Below are 21,269 nucleotides of genomic sequence, written 5' to 3'. Positions count from 1 at the left end.
ACTGGACTTGTCCCGGGGGTTGCCTTGGGGGGGAATGGTAACAGGTGGAACTGAACCACGCATTACAATTACAACAAATTACTTGAGCGACAGAAAGCATTCTGATCAGCTGATTAAAATTATAACCCTCTGATCCCTCTGATTGTCGTGTCAACAGATATCGTCAGTCCCTTGTCATGAAATGATCAATCTCCAGTTTCTCATTACCTTTCATAGCACATTTAACAGTTTTAAGCAAGCCTATCACGAGAACAGAATTCCTGATCATGCACGGAACATTCTTGTCTTGGATTGAAATTCCTCCGAGTATAATTGAAGGAAATGAACGGTGGACGCTCAGCTAGAAATATTCAGTTGCGTCGTAAGATTTATCCTGAATGCGAGGTAATAAAGTTTTTTCAGCGTTTAACTCATGTTTCAAGACGCATATTAATAGGTAAATGATTTCAATGGAAAACGGGCCAAGACATTTGACAGCGAACACCAAACATTCTTTAGATCACCATCAGGCTATATTGAAAGGCGATCGCAGTAGAAATTCGCAGAAATTTGGAATGGAAATTTAACGTCTTTACTCAGACAACATCACTAATTGAAAATAAACCTAACATTTTGAAATTGAATATGAATACGTCTGATTGGGTTAGTCATCGCGCTAACGATAAACCAAATTATCACCAATTAGAATTTCACGAAATAGAAGTAGACAAAGAAGATTCTCTCATGGACTAACTCTTCAAACGGGAAACAATTTTCGTAAAGTCAGATTATTTCGTGTAAATGACAGTGGAAAAGGTCGACAACTAAGTAAATTTTTGTTGGCAGTTAAACAAAGAAAAAAATTCTTCTTAATTGTCATTCAGATCAGTTCGTAATGAGGCCCATGCCGATCTTAAGGCGCTTCTCAGGTCTGTTTTCTTGAACATGCATATGCCTCAGTCAGCTCGGAAGTGATGCTTTTAATATGCGCTCCGCCACGTCCTGTCAATTGTAGTTCGCGTTCAGTGAATTCATCAACAAACCGCGACAAAAAAGACAGCTGTCTTAGGCAATTGAAAAGAGGAAGCCTGTGTGACTTTCATTTCATTAAATAGAAATACGGCATTTATCACATCTAGTGAGCATTGTAGTGTCAACTGGCGAGCGTGGCTGTCTTTGTTCCATGTAACCGAGCGCTGCTCAAGAGTTTTGAATCAAATCTACTCTGTAAGGTAAGACTTAGGTTTTTTTTCTAGAAACTCGTGACAATCGATCGGGGAAAATTTTGCTTCGCCAGCTGTTAACGAGGACGCTACCTGCTCAAAACGCTCTTTTCAAGGGTCATTGGAAGATAGCAGACAAAGAAAGCAGCTAACCGACAAATTACCAGTGCTTTTGTAGAAGAAGCGACGCGAAACTGGTGATTTCACTGGTACTATTATACCACTGGCTCTCTTGGAACTCAATTTCAAGTACATTTCGCAATCGACGCTTTCGGTAGAATCGCGTTCAGTTGCACAAAATTCAGTTCTTCTCGATATTGATCAAACGTTCGAAAACAAAAGATCAGAAAAACGATCGATTCCACGCATGAGCGGAAAAGGTGATAACTTGTTGAATAAAACTCATTGAGGCTCACCACATAAGCTGAATTTGAAAGCGATATTTGACAAGCGTTTCGCAAACATTTCTGACTTTTTTGCAAAACTAACTATGACACGTTTATTAAAATTTATGTTCTCTAAACACAGTGTTTATAGTCGCTGGGGCTACCACAGTATAAAGCTGAACGAGGCACGCCTTTTTATCTGCAAAGTTGACATTAGTAAGCATTTAAAAGCCCATTCGACGGGAGGGAGAGGAATAATTACTGACCGTACTGATTAATTATTCACGATGTCCATTATTATGACCTAATTGACATTAGTTCATGGCCGGTACAATTGGAATTTTTTTTTTTTAAATGGTACAGAAAGTCTCCGTTTCCAAGCAGAATGTGCTTGGCGACGACGAGAGGGAAAGTTTAACTCGATTTCAATTTGCGCTTCCGCTCGCATAAATTACGTTGGAAAGTCGAGCGAGTCTGCACGCGTTGAAAGCGTGCGAGAAAAGGCCTGCCTCGCAGTCACGCCTCTTTGGCGGGTAACAAAGGGTAAACATTCTAACGCGCGCTGTGATTGGATAGCGCTTTAAATGTCAACCTCTCTGACCAGCTGTTTGCTTGTTTTACATCAGCTGAATACGACAGTGGCTTGCATTTCCACCGAAGTTGCGGGCGACTTCAGCGGAAGCCTCTTTTGGAGCCAAGAAGCTGGACTTCGTTCAAAAGGCACCGCCGCGAAGCTGGCCTTCTCAGACTTAAGGCCACGCATCTAAACTGAGCTTTTCAAGGAAACAACTGGAAACAAAACTCTTGGATCGAGGCGAATTTCCCCTTAACAAATGCTGGCGAGCGAAAAGCTTTTACTAATTCGCAGTCGGTCCAAAGAAACTGCAGACACAATGGCCCCTCAATGTAAGGCCTTTGTCCGAGAGATTGAAATTCTCTCGGAAGACGAAGCAGCCCTCGTTCAGATCTCAAAGCTGTTAGGAAGCGGAGGCTTTGGCTCAGTCTACGAGGGAAAATATCGCGGAAGAACTGTTGCGGTTAAGAAAATGAACACAAACTCAAAAAATCCGCGGGCAGTGTTGCAGAGTTTTCAAGCAGAGACTTCTATAGCATCGTTTTGCCATCCCCACATCGTACGAACAATAGCAGCGTCAAGTTTAGATCGTCCTCTTTCCGAGAGGATGATTATAATGGAGTTTGCTGGGTCGCGAACATTACGGAATATCCTGGACAATGAAAAGGAGGTTATTGATGAGGAGAGAAGACTGAAATTCGCCTCTCACATAACCATGGCGTTGGAGTTTATTCACGGGCAGGATATCGCCCATTTAGACGTTAAACCAGCCAATATTCTAGTGGATTCTAAGGACGTTTGTAAACTGGGAGATTTTGGCTGTAGCCAAATATTGGACGAAGGCGACGAAAATCTACCTGCTAGTCCAACCTATTCATATCTGACAGGCACGTTTGCCTATAGGGCACCTGAACTGCTCAAGGGAGAAACTCCAACTCCGAAAGCGGACATCTATTCTCTTGGAATTTGTCTCTGGCAATTGCTGACGAGAGAACAGCCGTACGGATCGGAAAATCTTTATGTTGTTGTGTTCGGCGTTGTTGCGTACAATCTGCGACCACGTGTACCTAGTGGAGACGAGACTTCATGTCATTATCAACAATTAGTGGAAAGCCTATGGCAGGCCAATCCATGTTTAAGACCCATCGCTAGCGACACTATAGGGATTTTACGATCACTACAAAGAAAATAGCGATTTAAAAGGATGTTAGGCTCCTTTCTGCAAAGAAATCGTAGGGAATTCCTCGCAGTTGATGTCAAAGAAAGCGATTAAGATTTAATGCGATCGTGAATCACTTCCAAAAATGTGTCATTTGCTTGCTTTTGAAATGGCAAGGCGTCAAGTCTAAAAGAAACATTTCCTGGGAAGGAAAAACAAATTTATTTTAGTTCAACTTGAGGTACCCGAGTTCGCAAACATCAGAATTTTTCTGTCACAAATAGGCTCTTGGAAACCACTTCTATCACTCATAATATTGTTATTACGGCTGAATAAACTGCCCTGATTCCACGTCAATTGCAAAAGTCCGGTCAAAAAATTACTCTTCAGCGCTTGGTTGTTTAGAAGCAAAGTAAATTTAATGGCTCGAAGTTTTGGAAGGTTTTGCGAAATTCAACAAGTACATCAGATAAATTACACGTTGCGAAAGCAATTGATTCGATTCAATTTCTATCCGAAATTGACAAAGGTGCTACATGGAAGTTTCCTTTGTTAGGATAATTTTGTAGTAAGACTGTTCTTCATCTTTTGTAGAGACCATATTTTTTCATCAACGTTGAGACAAACACAATTTTCACCACTGGGTGAAATGACGCAAAGATACTTCTCTCGTTCCGTGTCGTACGATGTTAGCATATCTTCGCTCAGTCACCGCCCGGAGTCAATTTGCCACAAAGCGCGGATATGTTCTTACGGGTGGCTTGCACATAAAAGCGAAAGGAAAACGTTTACCTAATTATTACAAAAAGACCCCGGCACTACAAGTGCAATCTAGTTTTATTAGTAGCAAAGATATACAACTTTGTCGGCGTTTTACTGGTCGTTTATTCGCCTAAAAAGATGCCATTTTTATCTTTTTATCACTAACAGAAAATGGAAATTTATGCAGATTTTATATGTAAAGCGCTTTTTAGATTTAATACTCAAGTAGCCGACAGACTGAGCTCCAATTATAAATATAACTATTTAGTAATAATCTTGTAGAAAAAGCAGTTACGGTACTTCGAGAGAAAAAAATCAAAAGAAATACCATTTAACGAAACTGTATATTTTTTGGAAACCAAACGAAAGAATATGTAACAGGCCAGCTTTAAAATCTGATCACTTTTAAATTCATATGTCTCTTATTTGAAGGACAATGTATTCGTTAAAAAGGGTAGTCTAAAAAGAACTATCGAGAAACACGGATTATGGTCGATTTTGTTCCTAGGAAACGAATTTCACTCCGGATAGGTTTATGTCACTCATAATAAGCCGCTCAGCTCGAGCGAGTCATCTTTCACTCGGTTAAAAATAGATCAAGCAATTTGTGGATGTTAAGTATTTACAAAACAATGAGCGCATCGAAGATTTTGAATGGGACAACACGTGTTATTTGTAGCAACTGTTGCACATGCACATTCGGGTCGGGCAAGTTTATTCGTTTCCTAGAGAAATTTAATCACCAATTAAACTGCCACCGTGATCATTCTAATTCCTAACTATGCTGAGCATACGTACGAACGACAATATTTTCTTCCTCTGATCTTAGCTCGGTCCAAGTTATGGATTTGCATTTATCGGACTTATATTAATACCACGAAACACGTAAACTAAACATTGCCGACAAGTCAATGTCTCTGCCGCCGAATTAGCTAGTACGTAGTTTTTCAGTTCAGTGTGTATCTCAATAGTTTTATGTAAGACTTTGTGGAAAATAATTTATTGAGTAAAATTATTTGAGAGGTATGTCTTGATTTTGGTAGAAAGATACTTCATCAAATACGTCGAATTGCTTGTTCTTTGCTATAAGACCCATGCATGGGTAAATTATTGACAAAACTGTCTATATTTTAAATGAATTTTAACTGAATAAAGTACATTTAAACTGAGGTCGAAACGCTTTTTGCAGAGTCGCTTTAGTTAAGTCTTTATTGCTCTTCTTGGGAACATTTTGCTTGCCGTGCATGAGAGACTGATCGCTCCGTTAAAACAGACATTTCTTAAAACCATCTTTTTGAAAATTGGTATTTTAATTTTTTACATTGGCTGCACTTTTCATGTGTTTTATGAGAGCTGTGCTCGTGAAACGTGATCTGCAGATCGTGACTGAGTGGCTGAGCTGTTCTGCTGTCATGCTGACGGACGGATAGTCCTGAACGAAGCAGTTAGGACGCCCTCTAAAAATTGATCGAGGCAGTGCACACCTGCTATAACATCAGCTCAATCAGTCCGTACCAAAATTCTGAACCATTATTTCTGCCACGGAGTTCGTGACATACCTGAAAAATTTCAGGCAATCCCTTTACTGGCAACTATTCGTTTTCACAAAATGTGTTCGTTGTCTGAGGACTCATAATCTTTTAGTTTCGTGTCTATCTTACGCGGGACAAACTCGGTTGAATATGGAAATAGCATTTAATTTCCTGAAATTTTTCCAAACACGCACGGTAACACCATCACTTATCAGATAGTAAATAATTTATGCCAGCTAGAATTTTGGTTCTAACAGTGTTTTAGCAGATAATGCGTTTTTATAATCCAAGTTTAATTACAAAGAGCCCGATATATATCTCTTATTGTACCGCACATTTGTGTATAGCGTAGGGCTGCGCGAGTATAGGTCCTGTGTTTGCTTTTCAATCCAGGCGGCCTACACATTAGATCTGTAGAATCGTTACGCCTTTATTTGTCAGAAAAATTCTCATCTGTCCCAGGGTTTCTTGTGTGGAATAATGAACAGGTGCCTTGTAACGAACGGGTGGCTACATGTACACAGAAACTGGGAATTGCGCAACATCTGATTAGAGAAGTTCGTAACTGAGCAACTTCTGGGCGTTGCAAAAACCCTTGGGTTATTTCAACATTCAATGCTGATTGTTTCAAAACCTTTTCTGCATTTATAATTCCTCTTACACTCATTTCCTGACCATCAGATATCATCAAAGGGGTTAACAGAGATGAGTGTTTGAAGAAAGACATTTTTGCTGAGGAGCTCATTGAGTCAAATAAATGGCAGCAGTAGACTGAGAAATATCAGTCACCTTATAACAGATCGGACTTGTAAAACAGTCAGCCACTTGAGCGTATTTTAGCATTATTTGGCCAGTTAAGTCAATACTGTCTGAAAACTAACTACAACTATGACCTGTGCAATAGTATCTTTTGATTTAATTGCGATCCAGGAACGAAAACGATTGACACTCACCAACTTCTCCTTGGATACTGCATATGTTTAGCACGCAATACCGAGTTTTGTAGCTGAAGCAACCGTGCAGTACTAGGTAGATTCGTATATTCTCCTTCATGTCTCTCAATAAAGAGCAATTTGTTTTTGCATTTGTGCAGATTAACGTTGAAACAATGCTTTTTGATTGTTTTTCTGTGTATAAAGTAATCGACTCGTATAGCTGGAGAAGTCGGTATTAGTTCTTTTTCCGAGCCGCTTGGATCACGTACAGAAAACTCATCGTGTCATATAATCCGCGATTGCTAGTCAGCAGTGTAGGTCATTGTAAGCTGGTCGTGAACCATATATAACTATTTCAATAACCGACCTCGCCAGTCAATCTCGCAACGGCAAACTACATGCTGAAAAGGTTCCAAAGTGAAGCTTGAGAGATTAAAAAAACACTGATCGAACACCTTGAGCGGGTTTTATCCGAATTCAAAGAAATCAAGCGTGGCTCTATCTAATTCTAATGGCTAAGTAGTTTGCAGAGTCCTCGAATTGCTTGCAAAATATTCCGTTCCTCGTTTATATTTTAGCTGGCCTAATCTAATAATTAAAAAGAAGGAAAAGAAAACAACAAAAGAAAAACAAAAGAAAGATAAAAAAAGCTACTTGAGACATTAACCTTAGCCTTTAGACTACGGAAGAAACTGAAGTGCAAAAGTGGTTTCTGGCACCACAAAGACGCCCTTACAGCTGCAGGCTAGCTCACGGATCATGCAATAAAAACAAAACGAACTATTAAAACCATTGCTATTCTTAAAAGCGCTCCTATATTCAGCTTTTTAATGTTGTTTTATCTCTCACTACATGTGTTCCTAGCCCATAGACGCCATTGAAGCATATCAACTCAACCCGTCCTATTGTTTCTAAGCTGGTCGCGGTGGTTATAAATAGGCAATCGTACGTTGGAGCTTCCATTAATACAGGACACAGCTTGACACCGTCTGGTGTTGCGTGGAGAAATAATCGGCGAGAATGAAGACAAAAGATTTGCTAGAATTCTCATGAGAAAATCATTGGCGGAGGACACAGCCATTTCATCTGTGTAATAAATTGAGCGCTGTTAGAAGTTCAGGTGTTTGGCGCAGAGAAAACGTTTCACTTCAAGATCACTCATACATAAGCAATTTTGAAAGAAAGGACTCCTTGAAAACACTCTCGAACACGATCGAAGATTGCTTTAGCACTAAAGCAGGAAGATATCCCCAACACTGTCTCTGAAACTAGTGCAGACTTTTTCAGCAATCTTAGTTTATTCTTAACGCTCGTTTAATTTAAAATCGCTACCTCTCGCTTCTATTCCCACTGTTCTATGCATACTAATTTCAAAGCTAGAGTTTAATTCAAATTTGTTCGGATTGCCTCATTAGACTAAATTTCTGGCTGTTTAATGCCTGATGCAAAGATTGACAACTGGTTTTTAAAACTGTTTTTGATTGTTAAAGCCTAAAACCGAGTGATTCCCAGCAGACCTTGAAAACCACCAATTTACACCCGTTTGATCCCAGCAGAAGCTATCTGTCTAAAACGAGCAAATTTTCTTTTGGAGTTTGCCGTTATGTTTGGTTTTAATTTCTAATTATTGACTAACGGTTGGTACGTGCTAAGCACAGCCCACCATCATGCCATCGATCAGTTCAGTTCAGTTCAGTTCAGTTCTATTTTGGTGTATCACCTGATGCTCACGTGATGCCGCCTTTACGGGTTCAGTCTTCACGTGCACAACCCTTCACAGACCAGCCTAGTTCCTAGGAGTTCACTTCCTCTCATGGGCTAGCGCGAAGTACACTTGAAGAGACTGGAAACAGTCTGTCGGACTGTTGTATTCGATGAGGTCATGAAATTTTACCGTCACCAAATCGAGCGAGCAAATGAAGAATATGTACGTGTGTTAGTAGGCTGAAAAGAACTGCAAAATCACGCGCGTTCTTCAAAAAAACAACAAAAAAGTGTTCAACTGTTGTTCATTACAGTTCTACAACTGCAACGAACGTAAATGCGTGCAATTTTTTTCTTCTTAGTTAAATAGAAATATTCAGCTGTATCATTGTAAGCCGTTGTTATTTATTTTGGGGCGGGGAGGGGGGAGGGGGTGCGAGGGCATGCCACCTTGCGCGATAAGCCGACTTAGGAAGCGTCCGCACTACGCCGGAGAAATTTGAAAACGCAGCTTTATTTCCACGGTTAGGCCCACCGTCCACACTAATCCGTCACGAATTGTGGCGAAAACAAAGCTTTTCGAAAACGCTCATTAAACCGGAGGAATTTAAAAACGCCGGTTTTTCGTTTTCGTGTGGACCAAAAGCATTATAAAAACGGAACTTTTCTAAAACCATGTATGCACGCTAATCATGTGATTTCCCTGAACGAGTTTTCCTCAACACAAATCGAAAACGACCGGTGATTGTTACGTTTTTAAATTCTTTAGGTGTAGTGTGGACGGAAAACATTTGATGTTCCGATTTCAAATTCCTCCGGCGCAGTTTGGACGCGGCCTTACGCCCGCGGCGAGCGCGAACGAAGCCCAGCTCCCAATCGCTTCGCGTTCCGAATTCTTCAGTTTCGCTTTTTTTTTTTTTTTTTTTTTTTTTTGGCTTTTTTTCGTTTTTTGTTTGTTTTCTTTTTTTTGTTTGTTTGTTTTTTCGTCCTCGCCGGAAGTCAGTTGGTGGGCTAACGGGGCCTTAGGGCATGCGAAGAAGACTACAGTAACACAACGTGGTGTTTCGGCGCAATAACTCGGCTGGATTCTCGGATGAACAAGCTGAGCAGCTCAACCCAGGCCAAGATACAGTCACAAGCCAGTGCATAGTGCACATTGGGATGGTTTAGGTCTCAAGATGTCTTGCGCTTCGCGCTCTACCCCGTAATCCGCCTGTCCTACAGGTTACTCCGATAAGTTTATTAAGTGTTAAGTCAGGATCAAAGAATGGAAATCGAGGTTATCTGAGAAATGTGCAACGTTTTTGATCGTTGGTATTTTCTGCAGCTGGCACTGAACGAGGAACATTTCACGCAAAGAAATGGCGGACTGGTTATCAGGAATACAACTGGTAAGACCTTTAAAGACAAATTGTATTAGTTTTAGAATTATTCTACAAACTGCTCCACAAGAGAAAATACTTGATCGCCAAAAAAGGTAAAAGATAGTGCTATGGGCTTACTATCTCTACCACTGCAGAACTACTTGTGCTGTTTTTTGTAGAACAGGGAGTTTTGCTATCTTGAAGGGTTTTTTTATTCCTCAATACATGCACATTGTCTTCAATTCGTTCGCTCACTCATTCACACACACTAAAAGTTCAGTGAATATGACAAATATAGGCAATTATCAGTGAAATTTTAATTTGTAATTCGTGCAGTTAAAATTCCATAACTCAAGTCTAATTAAGCAAAGCTTTCATACTTGTGATCACTTTGCTTTCTTTATATTACTGGAGTATTTACACCAAAACAAAAATTATGACCAGCATAACTTTTACACACCAAATGTACAAAGCATTTACTACAAAAGGTAAGAGTATTGAAAACACACGAATTGGACAGCTCTTGTTGTATCAGTGCATTGCTGAGCATAAAAAATATCCCAAAAAATTAGGCGATAAAATGTCCATCCTAGCTATTTAGAAAAATGTTAGGTCCTTCCTTCAAACTTAGTTTCGTTGAACAGCCCAACCATCATTAACCAATGAATATTAGGCAAACCGTGAGTTAATGTTGTGAACGAAGTAAAACTTTTTTTGAGTTTAACGGTATTGTAAACCAGGCGATATGCTGGCTTATGTTAAATCGGAAAACACGACTGACATGAAAGCACAGTTCAATATCTATATAATATATTTTTGGTTTTTCGAGCAGGGTATCAATTTTTACGATTTTCAGAAAGTCCAGTTTATTTGAAAAACACCATTTTCGACGTTTTTCAATATTACACTACACGGACATCAATCAATCTTTTACAATTACGTGTTGCCCCAGTGTGGCTGATAGTACCTTCACACGATCCTTTCTGTTAACTTTTTAGCAGCTACACAAGTATACTGTGTCATGGGCAACGTTTGAAATAAATGGCATTAACAAGATTGCGCATGTAAGGTTTAAATGTTGTATAATTTCGCCAGTTGAGTAAATTCTTGCGGGTTCTAATTTTTGTGGATTATGGAAAAGAACCGCCAAAATTTCGTGCCAAACGGAACCGCGTTTACAACAGTTCGTCTGAGAAAACATCGAAATATCGATAATAGAAAACCGTCCCCTACAGAAACGATTAAGAAGTGTACACGATCGTAATGCAGCCCTCTATAAAGGGCAGATCCTGCAGATTAAGCAGCAGAAGATCGAAGATAAAGGAAGAGGGGTTTCGTTCAGATTATAGCCAAAATAAAAAATAAACAAATAAACCCCACAGAAAAGCGTTTGTTGAGGTTGTGAGCCAACCACAATTATCATGTGATTTGGTATTGAATAGCCAAACGACTTTTGACTTGAAGCAGTGCATGAAGCATGCTCAGTTATGTTACAACTACGCGTACACAGTGGACCAAACACATGCATTTGACTGTACAACAACGACTGAGTAAACTACTTAAAAATACTAAAATATGTACAACACTATAATCACACCTCAAGTGCCTCAAACTGCGGAATACAAATATCAAAGTGATAAAAATAAATTAAAGTACATAAAATACATGTAGGTCCGAATGAACAAGAGAGATGGATCACTAAGCTTTGCCGGCCGGCCTTGGCAAGTGAAGTTACTCTTAGTAGTGAGGTGGCTGAGTTGGGTCCTAGAAACAGGGCCACTGGTTGCTTGCGCTGCTAGGATTTCATTAGTCGTGACCTGAAGCGGATTGACTGGTGACGTATTGGGCCTAAGAACCAGGCGACTTGAAGGTTAAAGAGTGCTCTGGCAAGCTCGCCATTTTGTTACAGCTTGTTGCAATCAAGGTACATGTAGGTATAGACTTAGTAGCGTGAATAGCGTCCCAGCTGTACAAGTGAACCCTGACAGTTCAGTGAATTCTCTAAGATGTGATTTTGTCTTTCAAATGGTGCTTGTTTCATTGACTTGATTGATAAATCTATAAGGTGGTACAAACAGAGCTTTTCTTAGCACCAGGAGAGGCTTGGGTCCCTTGAGAGGGATTTGATTGAGTGACAGCTGTCTGTTGCTGTTGTTGTTGTTGTTGTTGTTGTATTGTGACCGTTTGCACCTCTTGTCCAGTGTATTCCTACAAATGTGACAGAAACAAATCAATTAGTATAATGTAGTAGGTCTACATGCTGTTCAATTTGGAAATATTTCGATGAAAAAAATTATGAGGACAGCCAGGATTGAATGACGCCGTAGGCTGAGTCCAATTTGTCTGTCAGAGGAAATTTTCCAGTCAGTTTCGAGAAAAAATCTGCTACTTCCCATTGAGAAATTTCCGTCTCTTGTACTACCCAGGAATACGATAATGTTACAACTCTTTATTATCCAATTTTCGCTCTATTACCTGTCAAGTGTTCGCTTACGGAAGGTTAAAAACAAAAGAAAATTTCAAACTTTTAGCTCCAAATATGGTCGCGGTCGCTTATGAGTGGTGGTTGCTTACAAGAGGTTCAAAATATAGTGATTTGACTTGAAAACTTTTGGTATTTTGAAAAACTGGTCGCTGAGGAGAGGTGGTCGCAACCGGAGGTTCAATTGTAAATACATATGCAACATACAATTCTTGGTCAATACTTCTCAAACTCATTAACAATTCATCAAGTTAAAACAAAGAAAATCACAACCGTGAAGGAGGTTTGGATACCCGGTCTTAATTAGCATAGATTTTGACGATTTCACTTCTCCGTTTACTCCTTAGTTTTTGTTTCGACTGAGAAGATATACATGCACCTTGAACACTCGAGAAAGTGTTTCATCGGCTATCCAAACACCTCCAAGTTCGTCAAAAATACTCCGCTGCCCGTCCTATTTTCAACTATCCTCTCGGTGTTTGGATATCCCAATGAAACACTGTTTCTCGTGTTTGATACATTACTTACCTCAAATACTGGCCACCTTGTAGGCATTTCTGTGCCAAAGTTAACAGACCACCACGAAATATCAGCCTCGATGTCTGCCGCCTCAAATGCTTTGTTAAGACCACTGTAGATACTGGATATCCTATAATGTTAATAACATGGTTTTGTTCAAGAATACGTCATGTGACATGTCAATGTCAATTGAATACATGTGCAACATTTGCATACTTATTAACAGCTTCACTTTGCTAGTTGCCAGAGTATTGTCATGGAAATTAAACTTCGACGAATCCGATGACTGGGCCACATACTTAGAATGAAACAGGCTCGTATTACGAAGGTTGCGTTGCGATGGACACCACCTGGTAAAAGGAAACCTGGTTGGCCAAAAACCACCGGATGCAGACCTGTCATGGCTGATCTCAGTGAGGCAGAACTCACTTGAGGTGAGGCACTGCATGTCGCACAAAATAGGCATAAATGGAGGGAGTCTGTTGTAGCCTTATGTCCCACAGGGAATGAAGAGGATTACATTAAGTTAAGTAATGTGTAAGACACTTTGCTAGTATTAAAAGCACATACATGTATGCATACATGTAGCTCAGAAATAACAGTTGCTTCAAACCTAAAACAGAAAACAACCTGCAGGTAACCAATCACTTCAAACATGTCATGCACGATTATTCTACCACATGCTCCTCACTGCGTAAACCACATTACCCCAAGTATATCTGTACACATTCTATCCTTTTTTTGCAAACAATTTATCGCTTAACGACCTACATGTACCTGTTAAAATGTGGTGCCAGTGACATCTGCTGGCAGAAGCTCAGGAAGGTTTGCTTGAAGAAGTTCTTCCGCTCCTCCTCCGACTGCTGACACTTGTTGAACACATAACGCATGTCCTCCATATACTTGGGGTTATAATTTCCGATATCTCTCAGGCTTTCTTCATATCTACCTCTTGTAGTCTGTGCGTCACTAGCAGTTTTTTCTGATTTATCTTTGAGTTTCTTGACTTGTTCCTCTCCAACTGTACTTCCTTCAACACATGCTTCTTTGTAAAGCTTCTCTGCCTGGTCTCTAGCCTTGCAAGCTTGGTAGTATGCCCGTTTACATTTCAGCACTAAAAAAGAAATCAGCATGTATATAGTGTTACAGTACTACATTTGAACAGTCACTGTGGAGCCCCACAATCACTGTTGGGCGACAAAAATCTGGCCATATTAATGGGAAGGCCATATGAAAGGGGTTTCTTCATATGTTCCATAATAATGAGATGGTCATGTTAACAGGGGTGGCTATGAGGTGGCATTCCTCTGTATATTTCATGCAATCAACAGGCATGTTTTCACACTTGCAAGATTCCACAGATCTGCAGATCAGATTCACTAATAACATGCATCTCTTTTAATTACCACTCATGTGCAGTAACTGACTTACTCAAAGCAGTTATACCACATGTATGCATTTTCTATTCAATACCATTTTTTTAATAAACCAAACTTGTGTCAATTTAAACATCTGCCTAAGTTTTAGTTTTACAAAAATTACTATGAATCATTTTCCTCTTTGATTTCTGTGAGCACTTGGCAGCCAATCTAGCAACATGCATGCCATACTGAAGATTTCAACATCCATGTGGTTAAACATGAAATATTAACAAAGTCATAAATATTAACATTAACCTTACCATTGCATTATACATGTAGCAAACATAATATTAACTAAACAGTAATAGACATGTCAAAGCTTCACTGTACCAGGAATCCAATTCCCTTTCAGAGTTACTGTAGTAGTCATTCTTTTAAGAAATCAAGGAGACTGTGACGCATGCTGCCTCTACATGTACATTATTAAAAATAAATAAGAAATAAATGAATACAAAATATACCTTCATCCTGCCTTTTGGCCCAGGGTTTCTGTGCCTTGCTGAATCCTTCCTCTGCATTTTTGGTTTCTTTCCAGCTTAGCATCGCCTTGTGATAATTTGCTGACTTCCACCTTTGTACATTTCCATGGACTTGGTTACCCAGCCTGATTTGAAGTTCACTGTGGATCTCTGCTAACTGGTCTGCTTCAGTTGTAATGTTGAGCCAGGCACTTTTCACTGATCCATACTCAGTGCCTTTATTGATCAGGTCATTCCACTTTTTGCTCCAACCTGCATTTGAGTAAAAGATCTGTGAAAAAGCTAACCATAAACTTGCAATAGTAACGACCCCCCGAAAGTAGTGACGCCTCCAAAGTGACGTCAAAAAATTGTCGCCTCTAGTAAATCCCGAAAGTAGCAACCCCTGAAAGAAGCAAGCCCAGCCCCACGCCAACTCCACCTACCCGCCAAATATAATGAGACCAAGGTCTAATACAACGGTACAGTTATTTCTCCAATCAATAGTCAAGTGAACAGGAAAATGAACTTTTCTTCGCATTAAAATTTAAAACCCTTCATGCTGTTTTCAACCAGAATGTGCAGTGTAGGTAATAACAGAAATGTTTCAGCTTCAACAAAAGTTGAAAAATTGGCTGATTCTCCCATGCAGTCTGGTCAAAGCAGGAGTGCGCCTGTGTGTGGATGCAGGGAGCTAAAGGAGGAGGAATAGAGATTCCTTGTTTCTATGATGTCACTGTGAAAAAAAGGTGATTAAAGAGCTTAGAAAAGAACTCTAGGAGAAACTTGCACAACCTGTGCCTACAACAGACAACATGCATGTTGTAGACATATGGAGACAACCCCTAAGTGCATTGTGATGATGTCAGTAACATGAAACTGGAACAATGATGAATTTTACCTCGTTTTCATAAAAATGTTTTGTTATGAATTGCCATCTTATATTTCATTAAAAAAGCTCAGTTGCACCAACTTTGTATGATGTTTTTTGCTCCCCAAAAGTAATGACCGCCCAAAAGAAGAGATCCCCCGAAAGTAGCGACCCCCCAAAAGTAGTAAATATTTAATTCTGTAATTTTTAAGTTATTCCACAAGTGCATGTTATGGATTTAAGATGGTAGATAGCCAACGAGGCAAAGATCCTGTCAGGTTTTTCAATATGGTAAAATGAGTTTGAAGGGATAAAAACACACATTCAAGAAGTTGATAAAAGACACTGACTATGAGTCTTGTTTTGTCATCTGATATTTGTTTCAGCACATGTTTTGTGCTCAGTTACCTTCTTGAATGCATACTTCTAAAAGGAACAAGTTTCTGCTCTGTTTCTCCTTAGTGATAGATCAATTTGGCCTAATTGTCACTTGGTAACAGGTATCTTTGTTTACTCCTCTACTTTGCTTGTCTTGGATGTTGTGAGCAGGTGCTATTGAGCTATTGAAAACTTTACAAGCAAATACTTGTAAGTTTAATAAGTTCTGTAAAAGTAACACACTCATATATTCATGGTACACTATGTATAAATGATCTACTGGGTTAATTCAGGAAAAGGAAAATTAAACAGCACATCCACTAAATTAAAAATGTTTACAATCTTGATGATCATGAAAGCAACATGCTGTCGACTGATGGTCTGCCCGCAGGCTTTCCAGTGCAAATGATACATGTAGTGTTTAAGTGCACCTGCTTTAAGGCTAGGGAAACGTGGGCAACAATTTTATCCTGCTAATTAAGAGGGCACTTAAAGTGTATACATATTGCCAACACGGCTATATTCGAATCTACATGCAGACCTGCATTTTTGAAAATTTAGTCACACAGAATAACTCACAAAGGTTTCACATCACTGTTAATGTATGAGAAAAAGAAACAAACAGACACAAAACAAAACAAACGAGAAAAAACTAAGAACTAATCAAGGAAATAAAAAGGAGCTAATAAGATTACTGTCAATATGCAAAATGGTTGGGTAAAATAATGACTTTTTTTAAGGCATCTACTTTAAAAGCGTCTGCTATAAATAGAGAGGAAGTCTGAATGTCCTTCCCTTAACTTTCACCTTTAATTCGCTTCTAAACAACGAATCCGCAATCGTGCTGTTAAGCTTAGTAATATACCTCATTGTTGCTAAGAAGATCATGCATCCCCATGCAGAACTACAGACCCAATTGACTTGAGAGAGAAAGTGGAATTTCGTTTCACACCTCTTTAACCACGTAAACCACGCACAGTACTCCATCGAAATTATTGTATGGACGAATGAATACACAATCTGCCCATCATAAAGTCTATTGATCAGTTAAATAAAGATTGTTTTGCTGGATCGATAAAAACACGCCTTGGATCGATGCTAGTAAAAACACGCCTTAGTATTTACCCTGTACTTACCTTGAAGTTTAGCAGCATACAATCCCTCGATTTCGGCACGTTCCGCCAAAAGTTTTAAAAGGTCATCACATAGTTTAGCGCCATCGTCGATTCTCTTGACCGTTCTCTTGTAACTATTCACATCCCAAAAATTAAAACCAGTAAGTGGCGGAGCAGGAGAGTTTGGTCTGACGGAGTTTGCGTCTGAGTTGTCAACTTTGAGGTTGTTATCGCCCCTCCGATCTTCAATGTCTTTCACACTCGGATATAGTGCGGCATCGTTTGGCGATTCCTCGGAAGTTACAGGCCCACTTGAGGTACCTCCTTCAACTTCTGCCTCCATTTTGGAAAATTATAATAAAAATTTCATTTTGGGGAACGTTTACTCTTGGTAGTCAACATCATATTATGCGAAAACATTTGCGTTTCTAATAAACATAAATTTCCCATTTCCCGACAGAGCTGAAAAACGACTGCGCATGCTCATTCGCGCGCGCCGAGAAACTGGGAAAGACAACATAAAACCATAGCAACGTATACGTAAAATGGCGGCATTTTTGAAAAATTTAAGAGCGCTGAGAGTTTTTGCTTGGGCTAAGGAGTAAGTAAAAAGGTTAAGCTTGAAACTTTCCTTTAAGACCGGTCGATATTAGTTCTAAAACATATCTCCTGAACACCACACTTCCATCCTTGAACACTCATCGAAATTTTGCCGCGAAGTCGGAGTTCGTGCCGCGAAAATGCGGTTCGTGTTGCAGATTATGTTAATGAGTTTGATGTTCACGGAAACTTCCGGTGAGCGGACGTGTTGGTACCACAGAAAAACCAGAAAAGGCGAGGAATGCAAAGGGAAAATGCGGAGGTTCAATGCTACAATAGCAAGGTATGTCGGTGGCACTACGAACAGCTGGGCATGTACTCGACACTGGACCAGAATAAACCGCGAAGCACATGGTTTTTGTGCATGTCCACTTCCTGTGCACTCAACTGATATTTCAGCCAACATACCAGCGAGGTTTTATGAAATGTTTGACCGCATCGGACGTACTACGAGTGGTTACCTCCTGGTGTGCGGTGGTGTTCCAGTTGTAGGAAAAATGCAGACCAATTGTTTAAAGATGAACAAGATTACAGCTCTCCTCGAAAGGTATGGTTACTGGGAGGTTACAATAAGAACGCCCTTTAAAATGAGCGGCACATATTTCCGAGTTTTTTGTGACATGCAAATGTAAAACCGGTACAAATAAGTTCCTTTTGATGATTTCAGAGAAAAAGTACTGATGTGACATTCCATCACACCTCACCCATGCCAAAACAGGTACTTCTCATAATTTTGTATCATATTTGATGCCAGCTATGTAAAATCACTTTGAAATAACAAACCTCTTGTTGCATTCCTCCTAGAAGTCACCGGAGGAAATGGATTTGTTGCTCAGAAAGGAGACAAAAAAGTGCTGCACCTTGCAAACACAGCTTCATGTGGCAACACAACAGCTCGCAGAGATAAAAGGTGTTTTTACTGTTTTGAAGCTGCTTGAATTAAAATTTAACATCATAACAAAAACGCTATACTTCTCACAAAAATATTTTAATTTTTGTCATGGTTGATTTTTCTATTACAGAGTCAACAATTGAAAAGAAGTTGGAAGCATTTCAAAAGGCCCTGTACAGACATCAAATAACCACCCCAGACCAGAAAATTTACAATCCAGAGGCAAGGAAACAGTTTACAGACAAAAATAGCCCTGGACTCTTTGAGGACATCCTTAACTGCTTAACTGCAAGAAAAAGCTTGTCCAACAGAAGGAGAGAGATGCAAGAGCAGAGAGTGGTGTCCCTACTCCACATAATGGCCTATTTTAGGTAACTAACTTTAAATGAAGTGAGCTACCTGTAAGAAAATTGTTTTTCATTCATTGTTCATAGGGGTTGTAACAATGGAAGCAAATTACTTTTACCTACATGACAGGTCACAAAAAACATCTGCACTGCAAAAGGACAGTGGCTTATACGCAGCTAGTTGTGGCATGTACTTGCAAGGCCTATCTGCTGGTCAGATTTTAGGATACAGCACCACACCTACGAACGTGCAGCAGTTAAAAGCAGACCTTGCTAAAGATCATGCCAACTACATATCACAACAGTTGCAGAGAGTAAATGAGGTCAGTCTGCAAATAAATAAGCAATTCTAATCAACAAATGGCTTCATGCACACTACCAAAAAATATTATTGAAAAAAGAAAGCCATTTTGGCTAATTAATTTTCTTTCTTGTCTTTGTCTGGAATAATATATTAAAATTAATAGAGCAGTTTTCGATTGAGTGTGGAAAGTAATCAGACAATATTAATTTGGTTTTGGTTTCGCGTTTACTACGGTTTGAAATCAGCTGAGTACAGTAATGTAGTCTAATAATAATAGACTACATTACTGAAGTCAGCCACTGTCAAACCGTAGTTTGGTTCTGGTTTAAGTCACTCAATTGAAAACCACTCTATTAACTACTTAATTATGCTTTTTACACTCTGTCTTTCCCATCAGCTGACATGCTTCATGGTCTTAATGGTTGATGACTTCCACAACATTCACTCATTTCATACACCAGCACAACTTGTTAGGACAAATGTGGTACACATGGCATCCTGTATAGCAGATGTGCATCCCACAGTCAGTGCAGTACCCCGCCCATCATCATCCTTACACAGACAAGTAGTGATCAATGTAAATGGCCAACAGAAGACCTGCCTTGGTGGAATACACGTCCCATCTGTCCTGGAAATACTAACAAATGCCTTAATGAAGATGCAAAACCAGTTTTTGGACCAGCTACCACAAAATATGCAAAGCATTGACCCAGGGAGACTACAGGCAGCACTGCGAGAACTAAGGCTAGTATAATTTATAATGTTTATAAACAGTGGCCTGTTTGTGAATATAAAGTGACCTGTTATAAATATCAAAAGAGTGAATGTCATCAGCTTTCAGCAATTTTAATAAACCAAAAATTATTGGAAATCGGCATTTCAAGAATAACAATAGTTATAGAAATGCCAGCAACAATAACATTTTTATTTGTTATTCAGGGTGTACTCAGATCCAACGACACAAGACCTCAAGACACTGGAGACATGTATGTTGATTGATGAGTTTGAACCAGATCTAAAAAGCATGGACAACTACAAAACAACCCTAGAACGTGTACTTAATAAATACCCTGAACTTCAGCTGTACAGCAAGAAGTATGTTCTGCCACTGCCTGCTGATTGGCCAGGATGGTACTATCCCAAAAAGCTAATAGCAAGTGGATGGAATGCCAGCATTGGAATAATACCAGAGCAAGGGCCATTTCATGTGTGCCTCAATGCCTATGAAGATGTTGTTTCAAATTTCAAATTTTTTTTTGATAAACTGTTTTCAAGTGTCTTTGGAGGCACTTTGGCATCTAAACCAAAACCCTTTAAAACATCACTATGTGTGACTGCTGCATTATTGGGTTGGCAACTTGTAAGAGCAAAAGTTCTGGAAAAGTTTGCAAACTGCAAGCAACATGAATTTGTGACAATTTTGCACTTACTTGAACATGTTGTACCTCTCATCTTTTATCAGTACAATATTTTCAGAAGTGGCAATCTAAAGCTATATGAGATGGTCATGGCACAGTTGGCAATTATTTTCATCTGCTGGAGAAGGAAGCATTATAACAAATCAACCTTGTCATTTTTGAGTGACTGTGCATATCAGTGTAAATATCTTCCGGCATACTGGTCTAAAAAGGCCAGTATTCTCAAGTTGATAACTGAAAAAAAGGTAGAAGTCTGGCATTCTGTTCTACATGTAAGAAGAAACACTGAAAAGTTTGAAGATGCAAAAAGCATTGAAGATACTGCTAAATCACTAGCATCATCATGGTTTCTTAGTGAATTTGTCCGGTCCTTTGTTCCACAGTACCACCGTGGTCAGCAGAGTGAATCCAACTTGTGGCTTATTGCAGGGAAAAGTGCAGAATTTCTTCTTGATCTGTTTAAGAGCATTTCACAGAACTTCCACAAATCATACCAGGTAACAATCCTGAAAATAAAAAAAATTCATAAAATTAATAAATACAGAAGTCTAAACCATTTATTATACCATCATAAAACAATACGAGAATTTGATGATGCAAGAAAAATTGAAAAACATAAGCTGCAAGCAAGCATTTTCCACATTTCTAAAGTATTATTATTATTTAATAATAATAATAAAAGTAAAATGCGTGGTTTAGGCTTCTTTATATGATTCTTAGATATGTAGGATAAGGATATGCAGACATAGATATAAAATGTACCAAACAATAGAATGAATATTAAAATAGACAAATATAATTAATGAATACTGTTAACATCTCTGACTTAAAAAATGGAAAAACAAA

The 21,269-nt window shown here is 39.2% G+C and overlaps 2 protein-coding genes and 1 pseudogene across 3 annotated transcripts; 2 read left to right on the top strand and 1 right to left on the bottom strand.

Annotated features, from left to right (window-relative positions):
• The first annotated feature begins 764 nt into the window (after window positions 1-764).
• LOC145480608 (serine/threonine-protein kinase mos pseudogene) lies at window positions 765-7,098 on the top strand (annotated as a pseudogene). The gene is made up of 2 exons (XR_014048523.1): window positions 765-1,211; window positions 2,215-7,098. The product of XR_014048523.1 is annotated as a serine/threonine-protein kinase mos pseudogene (transcript).
• Window positions 7,099-9,921: 2,823 nt separating this feature from the next.
• On the bottom strand, window positions 9,922-17,311 carry LOC145480605 (protein kinase C and casein kinase substrate in neurons protein 1-like). The gene is made up of 5 exons (XM_081458878.1): window positions 16,884-17,311; window positions 14,502-14,771; window positions 13,397-13,733; window positions 12,629-12,749; window positions 9,922-11,826 (listed from the first exon to the last, which is right to left on the bottom strand). Exons 1-5 carry the CDS (start codon window positions 17,203-17,205, stop codon window positions 11,677-11,679), a joined length of 1,200 nt encoding a protein of 399 aa, XP_081315004.1. The 5' UTR covers window positions 17,206-17,311; the 3' UTR covers window positions 9,922-11,676.
• Window positions 17,312-18,044: 733 nt separating this feature from the next.
• On the top strand, window positions 18,045-20,684 carry LOC145480610 (uncharacterized). The gene is made up of 5 exons (XM_081458883.1): window positions 18,045-18,180; window positions 18,267-18,372; window positions 18,485-18,725; window positions 18,832-19,024; window positions 19,403-20,684. The coding sequence occupies exons 1-5, from the start codon at window positions 18,169-18,171 to the stop codon at window positions 19,757-19,759; spliced, it is 909 nt and encodes a 302-aa protein (XP_081315009.1). The 5' UTR covers window positions 18,045-18,168; the 3' UTR covers window positions 19,760-20,684.
• The last annotated feature ends 585 nt before the right edge of the window (window positions 20,685-21,269 follow it).

The sequence above is a fragment of the Orbicella franksi genome, chromosome 3 (genome assembly GCF_964199315.1).
Source record: "Orbicella franksi chromosome 3, jaOrbFran1.1, whole genome shotgun sequence".
In the NCBI taxonomy this organism is placed as follows: domain Eukaryota; kingdom Metazoa; phylum Cnidaria; class Anthozoa; order Scleractinia; family Merulinidae; genus Orbicella; species Orbicella franksi.
Note: the sequence above shows the minus strand (reverse complement) of the source record. Positions and strands in the feature narration are given on the sequence as shown.